This window comes from Erythrolamprus reginae, chromosome 11 (assembly GCF_031021105.1).
Source record: "Erythrolamprus reginae isolate rEryReg1 chromosome 11, rEryReg1.hap1, whole genome shotgun sequence".
Classification (NCBI taxonomy): Eukaryota; Metazoa; Chordata; class Lepidosauria; order Squamata; family Dipsadidae; genus Erythrolamprus; species Erythrolamprus reginae.
In genome coordinates, this window is record NC_091960.1 from 7,128,020 (window position 1) to 7,149,202 (window position 21,183).

At 40.2% G+C, this 21,183-nt stretch overlaps 1 protein-coding gene across 2 annotated transcripts; it reads left to right on the forward strand.

Moving 5' to 3' along the window:
- Positions 1 to 335: 335 nt before the first annotated feature.
- Positions 336 to 14,708, forward strand: LOC139173935 (phospholipase A2 inhibitor LNF2-like). Of its 2 annotated transcripts, none has more exons than XM_070763892.1 (6): positions 336 to 727; positions 1,817 to 1,943; positions 6,070 to 6,192; positions 7,755 to 7,901; positions 10,743 to 10,895; positions 13,623 to 14,708. In XM_070763892.1, the coding sequence occupies exons 2-6, from the start codon at positions 1,895 to 1,897 to the stop codon at positions 13,829 to 13,831; spliced, it is 681 nt and encodes a 226-aa protein (XP_070619993.1). In that variant the 5' UTR covers positions 336 to 727; positions 1,817 to 1,894; the 3' UTR covers positions 13,832 to 14,708. The 2 variants fall into 2 exon arrangements, with proteins under 2 accessions (XP_070619993.1, XP_070619994.1); XM_070763893.1 differs by having other exon boundaries at positions 1,821 to 1,943.
- The last annotated feature ends 6,475 nt before the right edge of the window (positions 14,709 to 21,183 follow it).

Consider the following 21,183-nt stretch of genomic DNA (forward strand, 5'->3'; position numbering starts at 1 on the left):
CGTCTTTAATTCGATATTATGAGAGAGGTTTGGCTAGCACGAGCCTTAATTTCATACTTGAATAACATAAAACGTAAACTTTCAAAACAGCTAAGTGCTGCAGAGCTCTTAATGGCTGGACTTTATTATTGTTTTTAATTCACTTTCTCACTGCAGTGCACTTAACTGTTGGATCGGTGCCAGGCGGTGCGTAGCATGTAATGTTTTTCCCCGACTGATACTGCAGAAGTACATAAGGATGGACTGGGTCAACACCCCAATGTTCTTGGTTTTCAATTTCCGGAAAATATAGAAGAAGGAAGAAGAGTGGAGTGGGTGTAGGGAGAGCAGAAGAAACAGGGTAGCATCTAATATTTATTGCTCAGAATTTGGAGGAATCTCAGGTTACCGTGTTTGGTTTAATAAATACCGGTAATATTTTAAAAGGACAGAGAGGATAAAATGCATGAGCACAAATAATAATCTGACAGGAGAAACGTATGGTCAGAAAGATTATTTGTTCTTTTGAGCAAAGGTGTTTAGAAGAAGACTTGTAGCTCTACCATGGGAAATCTCCTTTAAAACTGGCATCTGAATTTTGTTAAAATCCCAGAGGCTCAATCTTCACCAACAGGGAGAAAAAAAACCTCCCCAAATTTCCTCCTGAATTTCAGAGCAAAGAAAAAAACAGAGAAAGCTAAAAGTATCCCAAGCTGGGTTTCATTCTTTTGGATTCCTCCTTTATAAGGTTAGTAGCTGGGAATTCTGATGATGCTCCTCACCATGTTGAGGTGGGCAACAGAAAGAAAGAAAGAGAGAGAGAGAGAGAGGGGGAGAGAGGAAGGGAGGAAGGAAGGAAAAAGAAAGGAAGAATGAGGGAGGAAAGAAGAAAGAAAGGGAGGGAGGGAGAAAGAAGGTAGGAAGGAGGGAGGGAAGAGTATAGGAAGGAAGAAGGAAGGAATGGAAGGAGGGAGGGAAGGAAGGAATGAAGGAAGAATATAGGAATAAAGAAGGAAGGAAGGGAGGGGGAGGGAGGAGGGAGGGAAGGAAGGAGGGAGGGATAAAAGGAAGGAAGGATTTAGGAAGGAAGGAAGAATATAGGAAGGAAGGAAAGAAAGAAGGAAGGAAGGAAGAGAGAGAAAGGAAGAAAGAAAGAGAGAGAGAGAGAGAAAGAGGGAGGGAGGAAGGAAGGGAGGGAGGGAAAAAAGGAAGAAATGAGGGAGGAAAGAAGAAAGAAAGGGAGGGAGGGAGAAGGAAGGAAGAGCATAGGAAGGAAGAAGGAAGGAATGGAAGGAGGGAGAGAGGGAAGGAAGGAAGGATGAATATAGGAATAAAGAAGGAAGGGAGGGAGTGGGAGGAGGGAGGGAAGGAAGGAGGGATAAAAGGAAGGAAGGATTTAGGAAGGAAGGAAGAATATAGGAAGGAAGGAAAGAAAGAAAAAGGAAGGAAGGAAGGAAGAGAGAGAGAGAAAGAAAGAAAGAAAGGAAGGAAGGAAGAAAGAAAGGAAGGAAGGAAGGAAGGAAGGAAGAAAAACTGCAGAGCGTTTGTATCCGGCAATAAGATTTATCTTATTGTCTAATTATGAAATCTAAAAATTGAGATGTGGGCTAATAAGTGCAATTCTTTTAATGATGACGCAAGACTCTTAATTGGCTTTGATGGAAAAGCCATGACTACCCGTATAGAAAGTTGCTATCTCACTACAGTAGCTTGGCCACAATTCCTTTTTAAGTGTGTGGGGGTGTGTGTGTGGGGGGGTGTTAGGGCGGGGGGAAAGGCAGGGATGGAACAATGATTTCATACCTCCTCTCCTTTTTTGGTTGCCTTCTCCATAAAGCCAGACTAGCTCCATCAGAAGCAGAGCCTTTGACACAAGCTTCCCAACCCAGCTCTGATTTCAGCCAACATCTGTAACATGCAGGGGTCTTTTGTCATCTACCTTCTTACGGCATCCATTACTCTGGGTGAGTACCTTCATTCGGGATGATTTATGATGGCAGGGGTCCTTTTTTGGAGGATGGGTTCCAATCCTTCCAATTGTGCCCAGGGAGGGAGGAATTTATGGCTGTATGACTGTAACTTGTTGCTTGCATCCTTATGTTTTATATTAACATTGATTGTTTCCTCATTGCTTATTTGACCCCTATGACAATCATGAAGTGTTGTAGGTTATGATTCTTGACAAATGTATCTTTTATGTACAGTGAGAGCATCTGCACCAAAGACAAATTTGTGTGTCCAATCACACTTGGCCAATAAAGAATTCTATTCTATTCTATTCTATTCTATTCTATTCTATTCTACTCTACTCTACTCTACTCTACTCTACTCTATTCTATTCTATTCTAGTCTATTCTAGTCTATTCAATTCTAGTCTAGTCTAGTCTAGTCTAGTTTAGTCTAGTCTAGTCTAGTCTATTCACTCTATTCTTATTCTTTTATTCTTATTCTTATTATTTTCTTAACTCCTATTCTTATTCTACTCTACTCTGTATTCTGTTCTGTTCTGCTTAACTCAACTCAACTCACCTCTATTCTACTCTACTCTACTCTACTCTACTCTATATTCAATTCTAGAATTGCCAATGATCATTAAATTGATTTGAAGCATGTCTCCCCCACCCTTAAGATAAACCTTTTCATAAATCTTGAAACGTGACTCCCTCTACCATTAAAGAAGGCTGAAAGGATTTGCTTGAGTCAGTGCTATGTGGGTGTTTCGAACTGTGTGTGTTTATGCCTGCATGGAACAGAAGCCGAGTGTGTTGACTAAGAGGCACCATAAGACTTGTGTTCTTCATATGTGGACAGAGATTTGTGGGTCCAGCCGGGCAAATTGTTTGAGGCTGGATCACAAGCATTCACAACATCTCTGGAAGTGTGGAAAGATGAGGATTAAGTGATGCTGGGCACTTGATAAGCATTTGGGCAAAAAGACTCTTTCTCCCCCAAAATCAAGAAGCAAACACGGCAATTCTCATTTTCAGTTTTATTTTTTTTTAATGTTCTCTTCATTTTAGTGTAATTTCTTTTCTGAGAGCCTCCCAGAGCTGTGGAGAGAAAAAGCAGCAAGCAAATTTGATTGCATTGCGAAGGAGAAGTTTAAACAGCATTTGGCATTTTTATCCAACCATCAAATTCTTTCAACAGCCTGGATTATTGTTTGTTTGTTTGTTTGTTTGTTTGTTTGTTTATTTGTTTGTTTGTTTGTTTGTTCGTTTATTTATTTATTTATTCTTTGTCCAATATACAATACATATGGAAGAGAATAGACATTAAGTAATATATATAACGATAGAAAGTAAAAAGAAGAGAAGTAGATGGGAGGGAGAGAATATATATGATATAAGAGATAAGGAGAAAATATATAGGATATATGAGATAAGGAAAGACAATTGGACAGGGGACGATAGGCACATCAGTGCACTTATATACGCCCCTTACTGGCCTCTTAGGAACCTGGAGAGGTCAATCGTGGAGAGTCTAAGGGAGAAGTGTTGGGGGTTGGGAGTTGACACTATTGAGTCCGGTAATGAGTTCCACGCTTCGACAACTCGATTGTTAAAGTCATATTTTTTACAGTCAAGTTTGGAGCGGTTAATATTAAGTTTGAATCTGTTGTGTGCTCTTGTGTTGTTGCGGTTGAAGCTGAAGTAGTCGTTGACCGGAAGGACGTTGCAGCATATGATCTTGTGGGCAATACTTAAATCTTATTTTCGGTGCCGCACTTCTAAGCTTTCAAGACCCAGGATAGATAGTCTATTTTCGTAGGATATTCTGTTTCGAGTGGAGGAGTGTTGTTGTTGCGGTTACAGTTAGTCACACAGTCAGCCATATTATTGCCAGTATCATTGAACTTTGGCAAAGAAAGGAAACAGAAATGAGAGTGCAAGAATATTATTATTATTATTATTATTATTATTATTATTATTATTATTAATTAGATTTGTATGCCGCCCCTCTCCGTAGACTTGGGGCGGCTCACAACAATAATAGGAACAATGTAAAAAACAAACCTAATAATTTAAAAAACACTAAAAACCCCATTATTAAAAGCAAACACACACACAAACATTCCATGTATAATAAAGACTTTTGCCTCTTTTGCCTTGTATAAACCCTTGTAAAAAGAGTAAGAGATAAATATGGTGAAACTATTATTAAGAAATATATTTGGCATACTCAAGTATAATTAACCTTTAGAAAGAATAAACAGGGGGCATGGGAATTATGTGTAAATTTTAAACAAATTGGATATGTTTACCCTACGAGGGTATGATAGATAGAGAGTGATAAAGCTATTATTAGTAAAATATTAGAGTGTGCGGAACTGGACAAATTAACATATGAATTAAACAATAAAGAAGATACGGAATTTTATGAAATTTGGAATGTGTTTTATCAGTGGACACAGAGAAAAAAAGAGATCAGAGTGAACAGAGGGAATTTAAAGTGTATATAGACATAGATATAGAAAAGAATAAATGTGATAAGATAACAAAAAAGTTATAAGTAAAGATAAATTAAAATTAGAGCTAATGTATATAATGAAATGTGATATTAATGGTGAAATAGGCTGAAAATTGAAAACTGTAGAAGAAATACAGATTAACTTGTTTGTATTGATATGGAAATATAACATCAAGGCAGTTTACTGTAAAAGAAAGGGCTAGAAGGTTTTTGGTTTTTGTTTCTATGTTTTCATGTTATGGTTTGTCTGAAGTTTGTGGTTTAATGTTATAAACATATTTTTTAAAGTTTATACTCAATAATATAATTTTTTTAAAAAGATAGAGAGTGAAGGGGAATCAGAAAGACAGTAAAAAGGCCCTGTTGAGACATACAGGGGGTGGACATAAAAATGGAAACACCTTGCAGCTCTTTCGTGGAATCCAGATTTGTGCAGCTCCCTTCAAACAGTTTTTGTAGAAACTGGATTCTATACGTGTCTATTGAGCTCTGCAGTGATTTCAGGAGCTGCGGTCTTGCGATCCGCTCTAACAATTCGCTTTAGAGTCCGACGGTCTTTCTCAGACAACTTCGACTTTCGACCAGACCTGTGCTTGTCTGAGGACGTTTTCCCTTCTCTTTCAAAAGCAGTCGTGACTTTTGAGACATGACCTCTTGAAACGCCAAACATTCGGGCACTTTCTGTTACACTAGCGCCTGCCATTCGAGCACCAACAATTTGGCCTCTTTGAAAGTCTGCCATTTCTAGAAGGTTATAACCAATTTCCTTAAATTTCTGTAAAAAAAATGGTAGTCTAAAGGAACATATCAAATAACTGAATTAAAAAAACATTAAAATATGTCAAGTTTTGATTGATTTGAACATATTCAAACACCAGGATGCCAAAAAGTCAAGTGTTTCCATTTTTTTGAGAATACGTTTTATAGAACATATTGGGGTGGCATGCAAAGGAGATGAACTCACTTAAGAATATTTTATATCAGTATCTTAGATTTGTTTAATATAATCCTTTGCACGAGTTATATTCTCATGTTTTACTACTCAATTTTAGCATATTATACTGCATTTTAACTTATCATTTATTCAAATTCCCTCTATTTTAGCCAATTTTATTGTATTTTAACCAGTCACAGTTTTATGACGACCGATGTGGTCCTTTTCCTCACTTTGATATGGTCGATTGACTATTCAAATAAAGTTGATATTGAAAGTATTTTGTATATAAATGATTAATTAACATGGCTTTCGGACAATGTTGGGAAATCCCAATGAAACCAAGGGAATAAAGCCGAAAAGGGAGAGAAATCCAACCAGAGACAAAAGGTCACCAAGAATGTGTCATGGGTCAAGAAGTGACCCAATAGAAAATGTCCAAACATAGGTAGGAGAAAATGTATAAATGTACTGCAGTTTGCACCTCAGTAACAAACAGTAACTTTCCATGTCTCTTTGGTTCGATATGCAAATTGTTTTAAAATAAAGGGTTTTTTAAAAAATAATAATAATATTCTGGACTCCTAAAATTATTCTCACAGACAGGCAAGGAGAAAAGAGAAAGAGAAGGAAAAGGATTCATTTCTCTCTCTCTCTCTCTTTAAAATTACTCTTGCTTTTTTCAGGTTTTGCAGGATCTCGGGAATGTACCGATTGTCAATCAAGTGGAAAGAACTGCCAAGGGAGTAAAAAACCCTGCTCTACTCCAGACCAGAAATGTAGCATCACTTCTTGGGAAAATAGTTTGGGTAGGTACAGAACCTTTAAATTCAGCGTGCAGCCAATCAATGTTATTCCGAATGGTCTCTTTTATTGGACTGGGTTGATTCTATCCTGCTGGTGGAACCATATACAGAATCAAGGTCTCCTGGTTTCATTACTTGGGCTTCGCAGTTTTGAGAAAGACAAGATTTGCGTGTGTGTTTGTGCAGTAATGGGCAGCAAAAATTTTTACTGGCACACTGTGGGTGTGGCTTATTTTGTGGGTGTGGCTTGATGGTCATGTGACTGGAGAGGAGTGGCTTGCTGGCCATGTGACCAGGTGGAAGTGGCTGGCATACGAGCTGTCGCCCTAGCTCAGCTCCAATGTGCATGTGTGTGCAGGCCAAGTGATTTTTGGCTAACCCAAAGGTTCTGGGAGGGTTTTTTTGTTTCCAGAGAGCCTCGGGGGGGATGGGGGAGGGCATTTTTACCCTCCCAGGGCTCCAGGGAAGCCTTTGGAGCCTGGGGAGGTCAAAACACAAGCCTACTGGGCCCCTAGAAGTTGGGAGCTGTTTCCAGCCTCCAGAGGACATCTGAGGGGGCAGGGGAAGTTCTTTTCACCCTCCCCAGGCATTGAATTATGGATGTGGGTACTCATGTATGTACAGTAGCCTTCACACATGCTCTTTAGGCAGCTGAGGAAAAAAAGGTTCACCACCACTGGTATAGGACCAGATTACCTCCGGAACCGCCTGCTACCGCACAAATCCCAGCGACCGATAAGGTCCCACAGAGTTTATTTATTTATTTTATTATTCATTAATCAGATTTGTATGCCGCCCCTCTCCGTAGACTCATAGACTCATAGAGTTGGCCTTCTACGGGTCCCGTCGACTAAACAATATTGTTTGGCGGGCCCCAGGGGCAGAGCCTTCTCTGTGGCAGGCCCCGGCCCTCTGGAACCAACTCCCCCCGGAGATTAGAACTGCCCCCACCCTCCCTGTCTTTCGTAAACTACTCAAGACTCACTTATGCCGCCAGGCATGGGGGAGTTAAGATATTCCTTCCCCCTAGGCCATTATAAGTTATGCATGGTATGTTTGTGTGTATGTTGGGTTTTATAAAAAGGGTTTTTAGTTGTTTTATTAATTGGATTGTTATATGCTGTTTTTTTATCATTGTTGTTAGCCGCCCCAAGTCTACGGGGAGGGGCGGCATACAAATCCAATAAATAAGTAAGTAAGTAAGTAAGTAAGTAAGTAAGTAAGTAAGTAAGTAAGTAAGTAAGTAAGTAAGTAAGTAAGTAAATAAATAAATAAATAAATAAATAAATAGTTCGTTCGTTCGTTCGTTCGTTCGTTCATTCTCCTGCTTGAGGAGGGGGTTGGACTAGGAGTGCTCCAAAGTCCTTTCTAGTTCTATTCTGTTTGATGTTCCAACTTACCTGGAGGTTAACAGACGGTGAAAGGTTGGGCCAGAAATCTTGGGACCCTGGAGAAGGACTGGGGATGCTGAAGGTTCATGCTCCAGAGGTCTTTATCGGCCACTGGCAGAGATAGTGAGCAAATCCACACTTCCAGACACCAATTCTTCTTTTGGATCCCTACAGAATCCACCACCCATGCCACCAAGAAGGGCTGCATCGCTCCAGAGGAGTGTGACAAGGGATTGGCTGTGCTGGACATGGGCAACAACAAGATCATCCAAGGCCACGTTTCCTGCTGCGAGGACAATCAATGCGACAATCAATCCAGCTGTATACTTTGGGGATCTTGTTTTCTCAGATTCTTTGCCGTTCCTTCCCTTTCCCATTTTCCCCACCGAAAGATAAATTTCCTGCATGCAGAGGTGGGCTGCTAAGGTGGCACGGGGACGTGTGCTCGCCCCCGTGGCTCTGAGTGCTAGCAGAGTCCAGCGGAGTCCAGCGCAATGATGCTACTGCACCTGGGCAGGTAGCAAAATCGTGCACGGACTCGCAGGTGTGCCATGGGGAGGGGGTGTTGTTTGTTTGTTTCTTTCCTTCCTTCCTTCCTTTTTCTTTCTTTCTTTCTTTCTTTCTTTCTTTCTTTCTTTCTTCTTCCTTCCTTTCATTTCTTCTCCTCTCCTCTCCTCTGTGTCCATGCACGATTTTGCTCATGTGTAGTAGCAGAATTGCGCTGGGCTCTGCTAGCACTCAGAGCCACAGGGGCGAGCACACATCACCGTTCTACCTTAGCAGCCCACCTCTACCTGCATAGGATCATGCCTCATTTGTGTGGGGAGACGTTTTGGTGAGATGTAGAGTAGCATGGTCATCAAAGGTTGGCCTGCCATCTAGGACAGGAGCATTAGAAATTCTTCCAAGTCCCAGACTGAAGTTCCTCCTGCATTTCCTTTAAAAAAAATTTTTTTTTAAATTTTTTTTAATCTTTAAAAACCAAACATCCCATACATACAACACTTAAAACATTCATGTTCGTAAATATGAAAAACACAAAATGATTTGCCATTTTGCAACAATTCCATTTTGCATTTTCTCCCCCTTCATACATACTTACATAGCTATATACATACACATCTCCCTTATTTGTTTATATTTCCTAATTCTATTCTTACATATTATGTTTACATATTATGTTTATTGATCTCATTATCATATTCTGTGTGCATTATTTATTTATTAGCATATTGTATGCCACCCCGAGTCTGCAGAGAGGGGCAGCATACAAATTTTTATTATTATTATAGTTTATTATTTTATTTTATTTTATTATATTATTTTATTATTATTATGGCAGTTCTGTGTTAGCAAATACTTCAAAAGAAAAGGATTTAGGCGTAGTGATTTCTGACAGTCTCAAAATGGGTGAACAGTGCAGTCAGGCAGTAGGGAAAGCAAGTAGGATGCTTGGCTGCATAGCTAGAGGTATAACAAGCAGGAAGAGGGAGATTATGATCCCGCTATATAGAATGCTGGTGAGACCACATTTGGAATACTGTGTTCAGTTCTGGAGACCTCACCTACAAAAAGATATTGACAAAATTGAACGGGTCCAAAGACGGGCTACAAGAATGGTGGAAGGTCTTAAGTATAAAACGTATCAGGAAAGACTTAATGAACTCAATCTGTATAGTCTGGAGGACAGAAGGAAAAGGGGGGACATGATCGAAACATTTAAATATATTAAAGGGTTAAATAAGGTCCAGGAGGGAAGTGTTTTTAATAGGAAAGTGAACACAAGAACAAGGGGACACAATCTGAGGTTAGTTGGGGGAAAGATCAAAAGCAACATGAGAAAATATTATTTTACTGAAAGAGTAGTAGATCCTTGGAACAAACTTCCAGCAGACATGGTAGATAAATCCACAGTAACTGAATTTAAACATGCCTGGGATAAACATATATCCATCCTAAGATAAAATACAGAAAATAGTATAAGGGCAGACTAGATGGACCATGGGGTCTTTTTCTGCCGTCAGACTTCTATGTTTCTATGATTATTATTATTATTATTATTATTATTATTATTATTATTATTATTATTATTATTATTATTATTATTATTATTCTTAATTTCCAACTCATCACTCCTACTTATTTTCTTACTTTTTATTCCTATCCTCTAGCCATTTATACCATTTATCCCATAGTAAGTGATATTACATTTCTTTCTTTTTTTGGTTTGTTTTATCTCTTTTCCATTTCAATACTGACACTCATTCAGCAAAAGTTCAGTATTCAGAGACTTGACTTCATTTAGGGGAGAGTGTTCAAAGTCTTGGGTAGACACGGGGTTATTTTAATGCATGGTAGCATAGTGGTGAGCCATGGGGGTGCAATGGTTAGAGACAAACTTTGCACCCTGCTAGAAGTTCGATCCTTAACCAGCTCAAGGTTGACTCAGTTCAACCCTGAATGACAAATGTTCGAAAAAATAAAAAAAACAGAAAACAAGAAACAAACCCTAAACAAGCAAAAAAAAGAAACCCATATATTAAAATAAAGGCGTGTACAGGATCAGTATATATATTCTTCCGAAACTATGTAAATTTTCTTTAGATTCAGTTACAGTTTTCATCCAAAAAACCCAAACAAACCCAGTTTGACTTTTTTAGACAATCAGTTCAATTAGTAAATCATAACTTTATATTGCTTGTTCTTTTTGTTTTCATCTGGGATATATATATATGTTTTTTTCATGTTCGTAATGTAAATAGCAAGGATTTTTTTCTAACCAGTGGTAGAGTAAATTCCAACAATCATAAAATTGTGAGTCTTCTTTGCCTTTAATTTTTAGGGTCAATTTAGACATTTCTGCACATTGGGTTATTTTTTTCTAATACCAATTTGTCTTGGGGGATTTCTGCTTTTTTCCACGTTTGAGCAAAATATATGTAAATATATGTAAATAAACAAACAAACATATATATATACACACACACACACACACACACACACACACACACACACACACAAATGTTATCTTCCATTGGAACTGAGAAAGTTTCTAAGAGAGGAGCATGCTGGTTTCTGAGTTTCCCACCATTAATTACCCTGGGGTCATCCCAACCGCCTTCATTATTCTTTTAACTTAAACCCTTTCTTTCTTTCCTGCAGTGCCCGCCAGAAAAATGGTAACCACCCACAACAAAAGATGCCCAGCTTGCTATTCTGAGCCTCAGGAACAGAAAGCATGTCAGGAGAAGATGATGAACTGTACTGGAGAAGATGAGATATATTGTGCAGAAGTGTTTCTTGAGAAGAAAGAAGGTAAAGCCTATAGATCCATGACCATAGAGATGGGCTACTAAGGTGGAGTGGTGATGTGCACTCACCCCTGTGGCTCTGAGTGCTGGCAGACTCTAGCGCAATTATGCTACAGCATCTGGGCAGGTAGCAAAATTGCGCCCGGACATTGTTGTGTTCGGGCCTGGGCCAGCTGTTGCCCCCACATATGTGAAAGATGCATCACAGAGTGATTGCGAAAGCCTGGCTGACAGCCAGGAAAACGTGGCAGGCAGCCCATCAGATAGCCTCTCTTCTTTGGATTCGGATGCTGAACAGATAATCAATATGCGTAGCCGTAGAGCAATGCAACGTAGGGCTCAATTAAGGGATTATCAACGGTGATTATGGTGTCACCTGTGTTTGGGTGTGGTCCACAGAATGAGGGCTGGGTGTGGTTCCCATAATGAGGGCTACAGTTACAAAAGGGAACAGAGGCAGAGGCAAACTGTGGATGTTTATCTGTGTGGTTTGTGTGGCTTTGTGGTTCCTGCTTTGAAGCCTCTGCTCTGTGCCTTTGGATTTCAACTCAGCATTGTCAGGCATGTGGGAGTTGAAAACTCTGGGACTTGCTGCTGCTCTCGTGCCTCGAGAATTCAGAGAACTCTTGGAATGTTTCTGCTACATGAATTTTGTTTGCTTTTTCATGAACTTTGTATCTAGCTGAATTTTCACCTCAAACTGTGTTTTACTCCTGCAAATAAGGACAGTTTTCTTTAGCATTTTCTTTTATGTTTATACAAGTTTGCTGATTAGCAATGCACCTGACCTTCTTTCCTGGACCGTTAATTAACGTCTGAGCCCAGTCAGGCAGAACAGACATGCAGGGGTGGATCCTCTTTTTACTCATATATCTGGGTCCTCATTTTACTGACCTTGGAAGGATGGAAAATTGAGTCAACCTTGAGCCAATCAGGATCAAACTGTTGGCTGTGGCTCAGAGCAATTAATACAGATAAATGCAAAACTAAACTTCTTCCCAGATGTTAAACCAACCAGCCCCCTGTCTCAACTCTCCCCTTCACCTCTTGTTCTTCAAGGTCATTTCCATGCATGGGAGGGAGGTCAAAATCTGAAAGGAGGTAGGTGTGGCATTATGGTAGAAGCCGCGTCCATTTTTATCTGGACATCAAAGAGACAGGGCTTCGGTTGTTAGGTTGAATTTGCCATCTTGCAAGGAGATTTTTGCTCCTCCCCTAAGATGCGACACTCAGTGTCATCCAATTAAATGAGAGCTGGGAGGGGGGAGGAAAGTAGGATTTTTCTATCAATGATAATGGGTAGTGTTGAGGTAGAGGATAGGTTTTGACCGTTGACTTCCTTTGAGGCCACTGGAGGTTTTCAGAGCCTGCTTCCGCTTTTAATTATAGGGGTGCTATCCATGGTACTGAAAGCAAACATAGTACTACATAGTACTGTATACGGCACCGGCCCTCTGGAACCAACTCCCCCCGGAGATTAGAACTGCCCCTACTCTTCCTACCTTCCGTAAACTTCTTAAAACCCACCTTTGCCGTCAGGCATGGGGAAATTAAACATCTCCCCCTGGGCACGTTTAATTTATATATGGTATGCTTGTGTGTGTGTCTGTTAGTATATGGGTTTTTTTAAATCTTTAAAATTTTAAATTGTTTGATTACTTATGATTTGTTTCTACATGTTGTGAGCCGCCCCGAGTCTTCGGAGAGGGGCGGCATACAAATCCAAGTAATAAATAATAAATAAATAAATAAATACCAAACAATCAATGTTTCTGCTGAGGTTGGAATAAAGGAAACACTCAAATAACACATCCTAGATCTGAATGAATGAAATGTTCTCAGTATATTTAATTTGCACAGTATTTCATTTGCACAACTATTCCATTTGCACAATGGCATGTGAAATTGATTGTCAATCAGTGTTGATTCCTAAGTGGACAGTTTTAACTATCCAGTTGACTTTTGTTACTATGCAACTTAGAGTTGTATAAACTATATATTCTATCCCATTAAATCAGATTTGTCCTTTTAGTAATGCGTATACATAAATAGTCCTTTGGCTTGAGTTTCTACATTTTAGTGATTTAGTTTGATTTTGTTTGATCGACGAGTTGTTGTTTTCTTTAATTCAAACTCTTCATGCTATGCTACATCACCAAATTGCCAACCCAGTCCAAACGTAATATCCTAAACAATTCAGTAGTAAACATGCTTAGTCTTTAAAGTATAAGTAGTCCTACATATGACTCAATTTTGAAGTTCTGATGGGCCTCTTTTGATGATCAAGTGATCTCCCAGGCACTTGTAAACCGTCCTGTATTTACATATTTGCAATATCCTGCAGCCGCATAACCACAATTTATCACTTTCCTGGGTTAACTTCCAGTTTCTGGCAAGAAATATCCATTGGACTTTCATTAATGGTCATCACAAAAAAGTCACCAAATTGCGCATAAACATATTGTGAACCACTTAATAACCAGTATGACTTACTATTGCAATTCTGGGCTCAATGTGGTCATAGGTCAAGGATCACCTGTACCTAATAATCTTCATCTGGTGAAATCTAACCTATATCGGGGAATACAGTTCCATGCCCTCTTTTTTAGAACGTCTAGGTGCCGAAAGCAGAAATAAATTTCCTCTGGGATCTAGTTTCTCTCTCTCACATTGCTGCATGTCAGCTAGCTCCCGGGTTGTTGACAGCTGTCTTCTCCCATTCTCTTTGCAGGAGGAAAAACTATAACCACCACAATGAAAGGATGCGCCAATAAGGTTTTCTGTGAGAAGATGAATGTTTCAGCCATTGCTAGCCCCTTTACTTTACTCCTCAATAGCAACTGTAAGGATGCCACCGGGGCAGTTGACACCACAATTGGATCCCTTGGACTCTTCCTCTCGGCCCAGGCTGGGCTCCTGTTGGTGACCATCTTTTCTTGATATGTCCCCAACACTAAAACTCAGATCTTGCTTGTGAATTCTTCTCCCTCTCTATTGCTTATGCCTCTTTGACTTTACACAGATCCTCACTTTTTGGGAAAACTCTGAGTTTTCCTTGTCTGTGCTTTTCTCTGCTGGTGTGCAAAAATATAGGGCTAATATCAACCCGTATATTTCAAGAGGGTTGATCGCCAGCAGCTAAAGCTCCTCCTAATGCACTGTTCCTCCTCTTCTTAGCTCTGTTACCAGTTGACCAGTTGACCTGCCCACCTTAAATAAGTGAGTGAGAAGAAGCAGGGCCCCTTTGCTTTGTCTTCCCATCCAGCAGAGTTGAACAAGGACAGCAAGGAAGTCGAGGAAATGGGTAGTGAGAAGAATGGGGGGGGGGGGGGAATAAAGGTGGTCTATCCAGAAGATTGGCCCTCTGAGGGCCTACTGCCAAAAAATGCCTCTAATCCCTGATGGGACTTCTGAAGGTTGAGAACAGAATGGAGGAAGGGTGCTTCTAGTTAATGGACACTGAAGAGTGGTCACTACTGCAACATTATTGCCACACTTCATGGAAATCATTGTATTGTCAACTCTGAAGCTGGCCTGTTTGATGCTATCTTGAAGGCTTCAGTGTCACCACAATGCTGATGATAGATAGAGAGGGGGAAGAGAGATAGTTGGGGTTTTGTGGTCAAAACAAAATAGTTTTCCCTTGAGAACCAAGGACATTTCCACAGATGGCTGAAGAAAGGAAGAGTGAAGTTTTCAAACAACACAACAGAGCTTTGGTTATACCATGTGCTGTATGGTTTGGGAAAGTTTAATTCTAATTAGGTGAAAACCATGAGAACCTTCAGAGTCGGTTTTCGTCATTGTCAATATGATATGCCCAATAAACTTGTTCTTTGAGGAACCTGCTTGCCTTGGAGTTCTGTTTGTTGTGGGTGTATTACTTGGAACCCTGAAATGTATGTCCTTGATTGGCATGTATGGTGTGAGATAAAAATAGTCAAAATCATGTTCACGGTAGGGATCATCCAGGTTTGAAGGACCAGGATTTTGATCACGCTACTGTAGTCTTCCGCTTGTGAACTCTGGTGTTGTGTGCATTGTGCTGGATTGTAAAGAGGGCAGCTTCTGAGCTAAAGTCTACATGTGAACCAAACCCCATTTGTATATGTTTTTTTAAAAAATTCCAATCATTTATAAATCACTCTAATCTGACTGCATAAAATTGAGTCTTTAACAGGTACTACATCTACATCTACCAATTAAGATAATATCATAATCAAGCTAAATTTATCAGTGGCATTAACGTACTCCTCAGACAATGTAGACTCTGTAGGCCTTCCTGAATGAGAAGAGAGTAGGAATAATCATACTTCTGGGAATTTATTATTTATTTATTATTTATTAATCAGATGTGTATGCTGCCCCTCTCCGCAGACTCGGGGCGGCTCACAGCAATAATAATACAATGTAAACAAATCTAATATTTATGTTAATTTAAAAAACCCCAATTTAGAAACCAATCATACATACTAGCATACCATGCATAAATTTTATAAGCCTAGGGGGAGGGAAAATGTCAATTCCCCCATGCCTGACAACAGAGGTGGGTTTTAAGGAGCTTACGAAAGGCTAGGAGGGTGGGGGCAACTCTGATATCTGGGGGGAGTTGGTTCCAAAGGGTCGGGGCTGCCACAGAGAAGGCTCTTCCCCTGGGTCCCGCCAAACGACATTGTTTAGTTGACGGGACCAGGAGAAGGCAAACTCTGTGGGACCTAACTGGTCGCTGGGATTTGTGCGGCAGAAGGCGGTCCCGGAGATATTCTGGTCTGGTGCCATGAAGGGCTTTATAGGTCATAACCAACACTTTGAATTGTGACTGGAAACTGATCGGCAACCAATGCAGACTGCGGAGTGTTGGTGTGACATGGGCATATTTAGGAAAGCCCATGATAGCTCTCGCAGCTGCATTCTGCACAATCTGAAGTTTCCGAACACTTTTCAAAGGTAGCCCCATGTAGAGAGCATTACAGTAGTCGAGCCTCGAGGTGATGAGGGCATGAGTGACTGTGAGCAGTGACTCCCGGTCCAAATACGGCCGCAACTGGTGCACCAGGCAAAGGTACTCATCAGAAGAACATTTTGGAGTGAGATTTTTGCTTCTGCTGATGTTTTCAGAGATGGAAGTAAAAGATTCTTCAGACATGGAACTTGGGATGACCTGAATGTAATACTATAGATTAGAGCTGTCCATCTTGGAAACTTTAGGACATGCGGACTTTGATTCCCAGAATTCCCTGGACAACCATGCTTAACTGGGGAATTCTGGGATTTGAAGTCCACAAGTCTTCAAATTCCCAAGGTTGGACCTGGAATAGAAATTGAAAAATAACAAAATCTGTAGAAAATTATCATAAAATGTTTTATACATGGCATTTGGCACCATCAAGATTGGCTAAAGTATATCCAAACATACATCCAGCTTGTTGGAAATGTAAAAAAGACATAGGTACCTTCTTTCATATGTGGTGTTGTGCCCCGAAGTAAGAGGTTACTGGAAAAAAGTATATTATTATTATTATTATTATTATTATTATTATTATTATTATTATTAATTGGATTTGTATGCCGCCCCTCTCTGCAGACTCGGGGCGGCTAACAACAACGATAAAAAAACAACATGTAACAATCCAATTTAATAAAACAACTAAAAACCCTTATTATAAAAACCAAACATACACACAAACATACCATACATAACTTGTAATGGCCTAGGGGAAGGAATATCCTAACTCCCCTATGCCTGGCAACAAAAGTGGGTCTTGAGTAATTTGCGAAAGACAAGGAGGGTGGGGGCCGTTCTAATCTCTGGGGGGGAGTTGATTCCAGAGGGCCGGGGCCGCCACAGAGAAGGCTCTTTCCCTGGGGCCCGCCAAACGACATTGTTTGGTCGACGGGACTCGGAGAAGGTCAACTCTGTGGGACCTTATCGGCCGCTGGGATTCGTGCAGTAGAAGGCGGTTCCGGATGTATTCTGGCCCAATGCCATGTAGGGCTTTAAAGGTCATTCCCAACACTTTGAATTGTGACCGGAAACCGATCGGCAGCCAGTGCAGGCCGCGGAGTGTTGCAGAAACGTATACCAACTGGCTACAACAAATCACAGAAAGTACAATAGAATATACCCTGGAATTTTTCTAACTGGGAATAATAAGAAAACAGCATCTGAAAAACATACAACATTTACTGTTACATATTATCACTGCAGCAAGAATCGCGTATGCCCAATATTTGAAGGACAACAAAACTCCACCAGAAAACGTGTTGATGGACAAAATATATAGGCATGCTGAGATGGATATGTTGACTATTGAACTTAAAGGACAAGATAATTTGGAATACTATGACATATGGATTAAATGGTAAGTTTGGACTAAAAAAAAAAAGGAAAGACTGTGAGACAATGTGAGATGATAATATTGTACAAAATATTGTATATTAACAAATAATAAAATTGCATGAAATTCGGTGTAGATCTTGTTGTGATTCCGTCTGAGGCTCCTCAGGGAACGGCTGAACCTCTGCCGGCTCCCTGCTCAGAGGGGGAGGAAGAGGAACAGGAGGAGGAGGAGGAGGCCCAGGCAGAAGGGGAGGAGGAATATCAGGCCGAGGGAGAGGGAGAACAGCCAGAATCCCCCGGGGTGGAGCTGTCCCCAGCAAGCAGCCTGGAGTCCTTAGATGAAAATGCTCAAGCCATCATCGATCACAGGCAGAGAAGAGCAGCACAACGAAGGGGACAATTAGCCAGGTACTTCCAGTCCTAAATAGGTAACAGCTGGGTTTGGGTGTGGTTCTCCCCAGAAAGGCTGAAAAGGCAGACCCACCCTTCCTGTATTGTGGAGTATTATCTTTGGGAGTCCTGGGACCTAGCTGTGATCTTTGGCGTCTCTGATTCTGGCTTGTGGCCTTGAAGGCTGAAACCTTGGGGAAAAAGGTGTGGGGGCTTATTCTCTACAGTGGTGTGTGTGCCAGCAAGAAGTCTGCTGTATTGTCTGGCCGTCAGGACTTTGCTGTGAAGCCTCATAGCCTGCCTGTTGGGAAGAACAGGTTTTTCCTCTGTGTTTATTTTTCAAACTATAAAGTGCTTTTGCATTTACCAGCGTGTCTGGCTGCTTTTTCCAGTTGGTGTTGAAGTCTGGGGGCACCCAGACAGAACAAGATCTGTACTGAAATAGCATGGTAAAAACAAAAAAATTATTTAAAAGCAAAAATTCCCAAGGTTGGACACCTCTGATATAGACTAACAGAGTACAGTATACCATCCACCAGCAAATATATTGTTCCCTCATGCTTTGTCTTCACATAGCAGTTGTCAAAGTATTCTCCTCTTCTTTTGCAGTTCTAATCAGATATATTTTTTTGCAAAATATGGCACACACCCAAGGGGGATTTCTCCCTTCATTATGTAGCAATGCAATCTTCCTCATTTCGGCTCTATGTATAACCCATGAGATGCATGACTCGCATGCTTTGTTCCTTCTTGGCTGGAGCCAATGAGAATTACAACATCGACAGTCCAGATTCAGACGGATGAATAAAAATGGTTTTATGTAAACTGTTGAAGGCTGTACATTATAAATAAACCACCAGATTGTGTACATTCCTGAATTTTATCCCATGGTGGCGTCACACCTGTAATTCTCCAGATATTCCAAATCTTCTAGCGTCTTTTATCACTGGCTATGAGGCTCATGTGTTTTGGGAACTGGAGTGTAGCACCATCTCTTCTGTTCGCGGGCTTCCGATAAATTCCAATTTCCGGAAAATCACTTCTTATTAATAAAACTCACTCTTTATTCACTCAAGCAAAATACACGGATGCAAATACAGAGTTCTTTCTTTCTTTCTTTCTTTCTTTCTTCCTTCCTTCCTTCCTTCTTTCCTCCCTTCTTCTTTTTCTTCCTTCCTTCCTTCCTTCCTTCCTTCCTCCCTCCCTTCCTTCTTTTTTTCTTTCTTTCTTTCTCTTTCTCTCCCTCTCTCCCTCTCTCTCTCCCTCTCTCCCTCTCTCCCTCTATCCCACTATCCCTCTATCCCTCTATCCCTCTATCCCTCTATCCATCTATCCATCTATCCATCTCTCTCTCTCTCTCTCTCTCTCCTATCCATCCATCTCTCTCTCTCTGTCTATCTATCTATCTATCTATCTATCTATCTATCTATCTATCTATCTATCTATCTATCTATCTATCTATCTATCTATCTAATTGGATTTGTATGCCTCCCCTCTCCCAGGACTTTAAATGGTTTAGAAACATAGAAACATAGAAGATTGATGGCGGAGAAAGACCTCATGGTCCATCTAGTCTGCCCTTACACTATTTCCTGCATTTTATCTTACAATGGATATATGTTTATCCCAGGCATGTTTAAATTCAGTTACTGTGGATTTACCAACCACATCTGCTGGAAGTTTCTTCCAAGCATCTACTACTCTTTCAGTCAAATAATATTTTCTCATGTTGCTTCTGATCTTTCCCCAACTAATCTCAGATTGTGCCCCCTTGTACTTGGGTTCACTTTCCTATTAAAAACACTTCCCCCTTGAACCTTATTTAACCCTTTAACATATTTAAACGTTTCAATCATGTCCCCCTTTTTCCTTCTGTTCTCCAGACAATACAGATTGAGTTCATGAAGTCTTTCCTGATAATGTTTGTTCCAAGCATCTACTACTCTTTCAGTAAAATAATATTTTCTCACGTTGCTTTTGATCTTTCCCCCAACTAACTTCAGATTGTGTCCCCTTGTTATTGTGTTCACTTTCCTATTAAAAACACTTCCATCCTGAAACTTATTTAACCCTTTAACATATTTAAACGTTTCCCTTCTGATATAGAGGTGCAGTAGCATTCACTGATAGATAGACATGTATTACTCAGTGAAACAGCCAGAAATAAAAATAAAATAAAATGATGGAAGTCATCAAAAGGAACAGGAAAAGAAAGAGGTACTGCTTTCTTCCCCTTTTTTAAACCAAAATCAAAAGACTCTGCCTTTTTTTTTTTGAATTGTAGCATTTTCTCTCCTTTCCCATCCAATATGCTATTTTGAAATTCTGCCGATCTAGGCGGAATTATTATTTTTGGGTTGTTGTTGTCTTTTCCTTGGTAGAATTAAAACAATGCTTCAAATACTGGGAGGCTCCTGCAGCACTTTAAAAGATTAGGAATATTAATGCGCAACATAATGTTTCCTGCCTTCGCTGGTCCTGTTCCATAATTCTCATTTTTGCCACACAGGACAAAAAACCAAATGATTGTCTTATAGAATTTTATTGGCCAAGTGTGATTGAATTTGTCTTGGTTCATAGGCTCTCAGCGTACATAAAATAAAATATACATTTACATAGAAACATAGAAACATAGAAGTCTGACGGCAGAAAAAGACCTCATGGTCCATCTAGTCTGCCCTTATACTATTTTCTGTATTTTATCTTAGGATGGATATATGTTTATCCCAGGCATGTTTAAATTCAGTCACTGTGGATTTATCTACCACGTCTGCTGGAAGTTTGTTCCAAGGATCTACTACTCTTTCAGTAAAATAATATTTTCTCATGTTGCTTTTGGTCTTTCCCCCAACTAACTTCAGATTGTGTCCCCTTGTTCTTGTGTTCACTTTCCTATTAAAAACACTTCCCTCCTGGACCTTATTTAACCCTTTAATATATTTAAATGTTTCGATCATGTCCCCCCTTTTCCTTCTGTCCTCCAGACTATACAGATTGAGTTCATTAAGTCTTTCCTGATACGTTTAGTCAAGAATCATGTGGTACAACACTTAATGATTGTCATAGGGGTCAAATAAGCAATGAAGAAGCAATATTAATAAAAATCTTAGGATATAAGCAACAAGTTACAGTCCTACAGTCAACATGGGAGGAAATGGGTGAAAGGAATGATGAGAAAAACTAGTAGAATAGAAGTGCAGATTTAGTAGAAAGTCTGACAGTGTTGAGGGAATTATTTGTTTAGTAGAGTGATGGCGTTCAGAAAAAAACTGTTCTTGTTTCTAGTTGTCTTGGTGTGCAGTGCTCTGTAGCGACGTTTTGAGGGTAGGAGTTGAAACAGTTTGTGTCCAGGATGTGAGGGGTCACTAAATATTTTCACTGCCCTCTTTTTGACTCGGTGCAGTCTTCAGGTCCTCAATGGAAGGCAGGTTGGCAGCAATTGTTTTCTCTGCAGTTCTGATTCTCCTCTGAAGTCTGTGTTGGTCCTGCTGGGTTGCAGCACCAAACCAGACAGTTATAGAGGTGCAGATGACAGACTCAATGATTCCTCTGTAGAACTGTA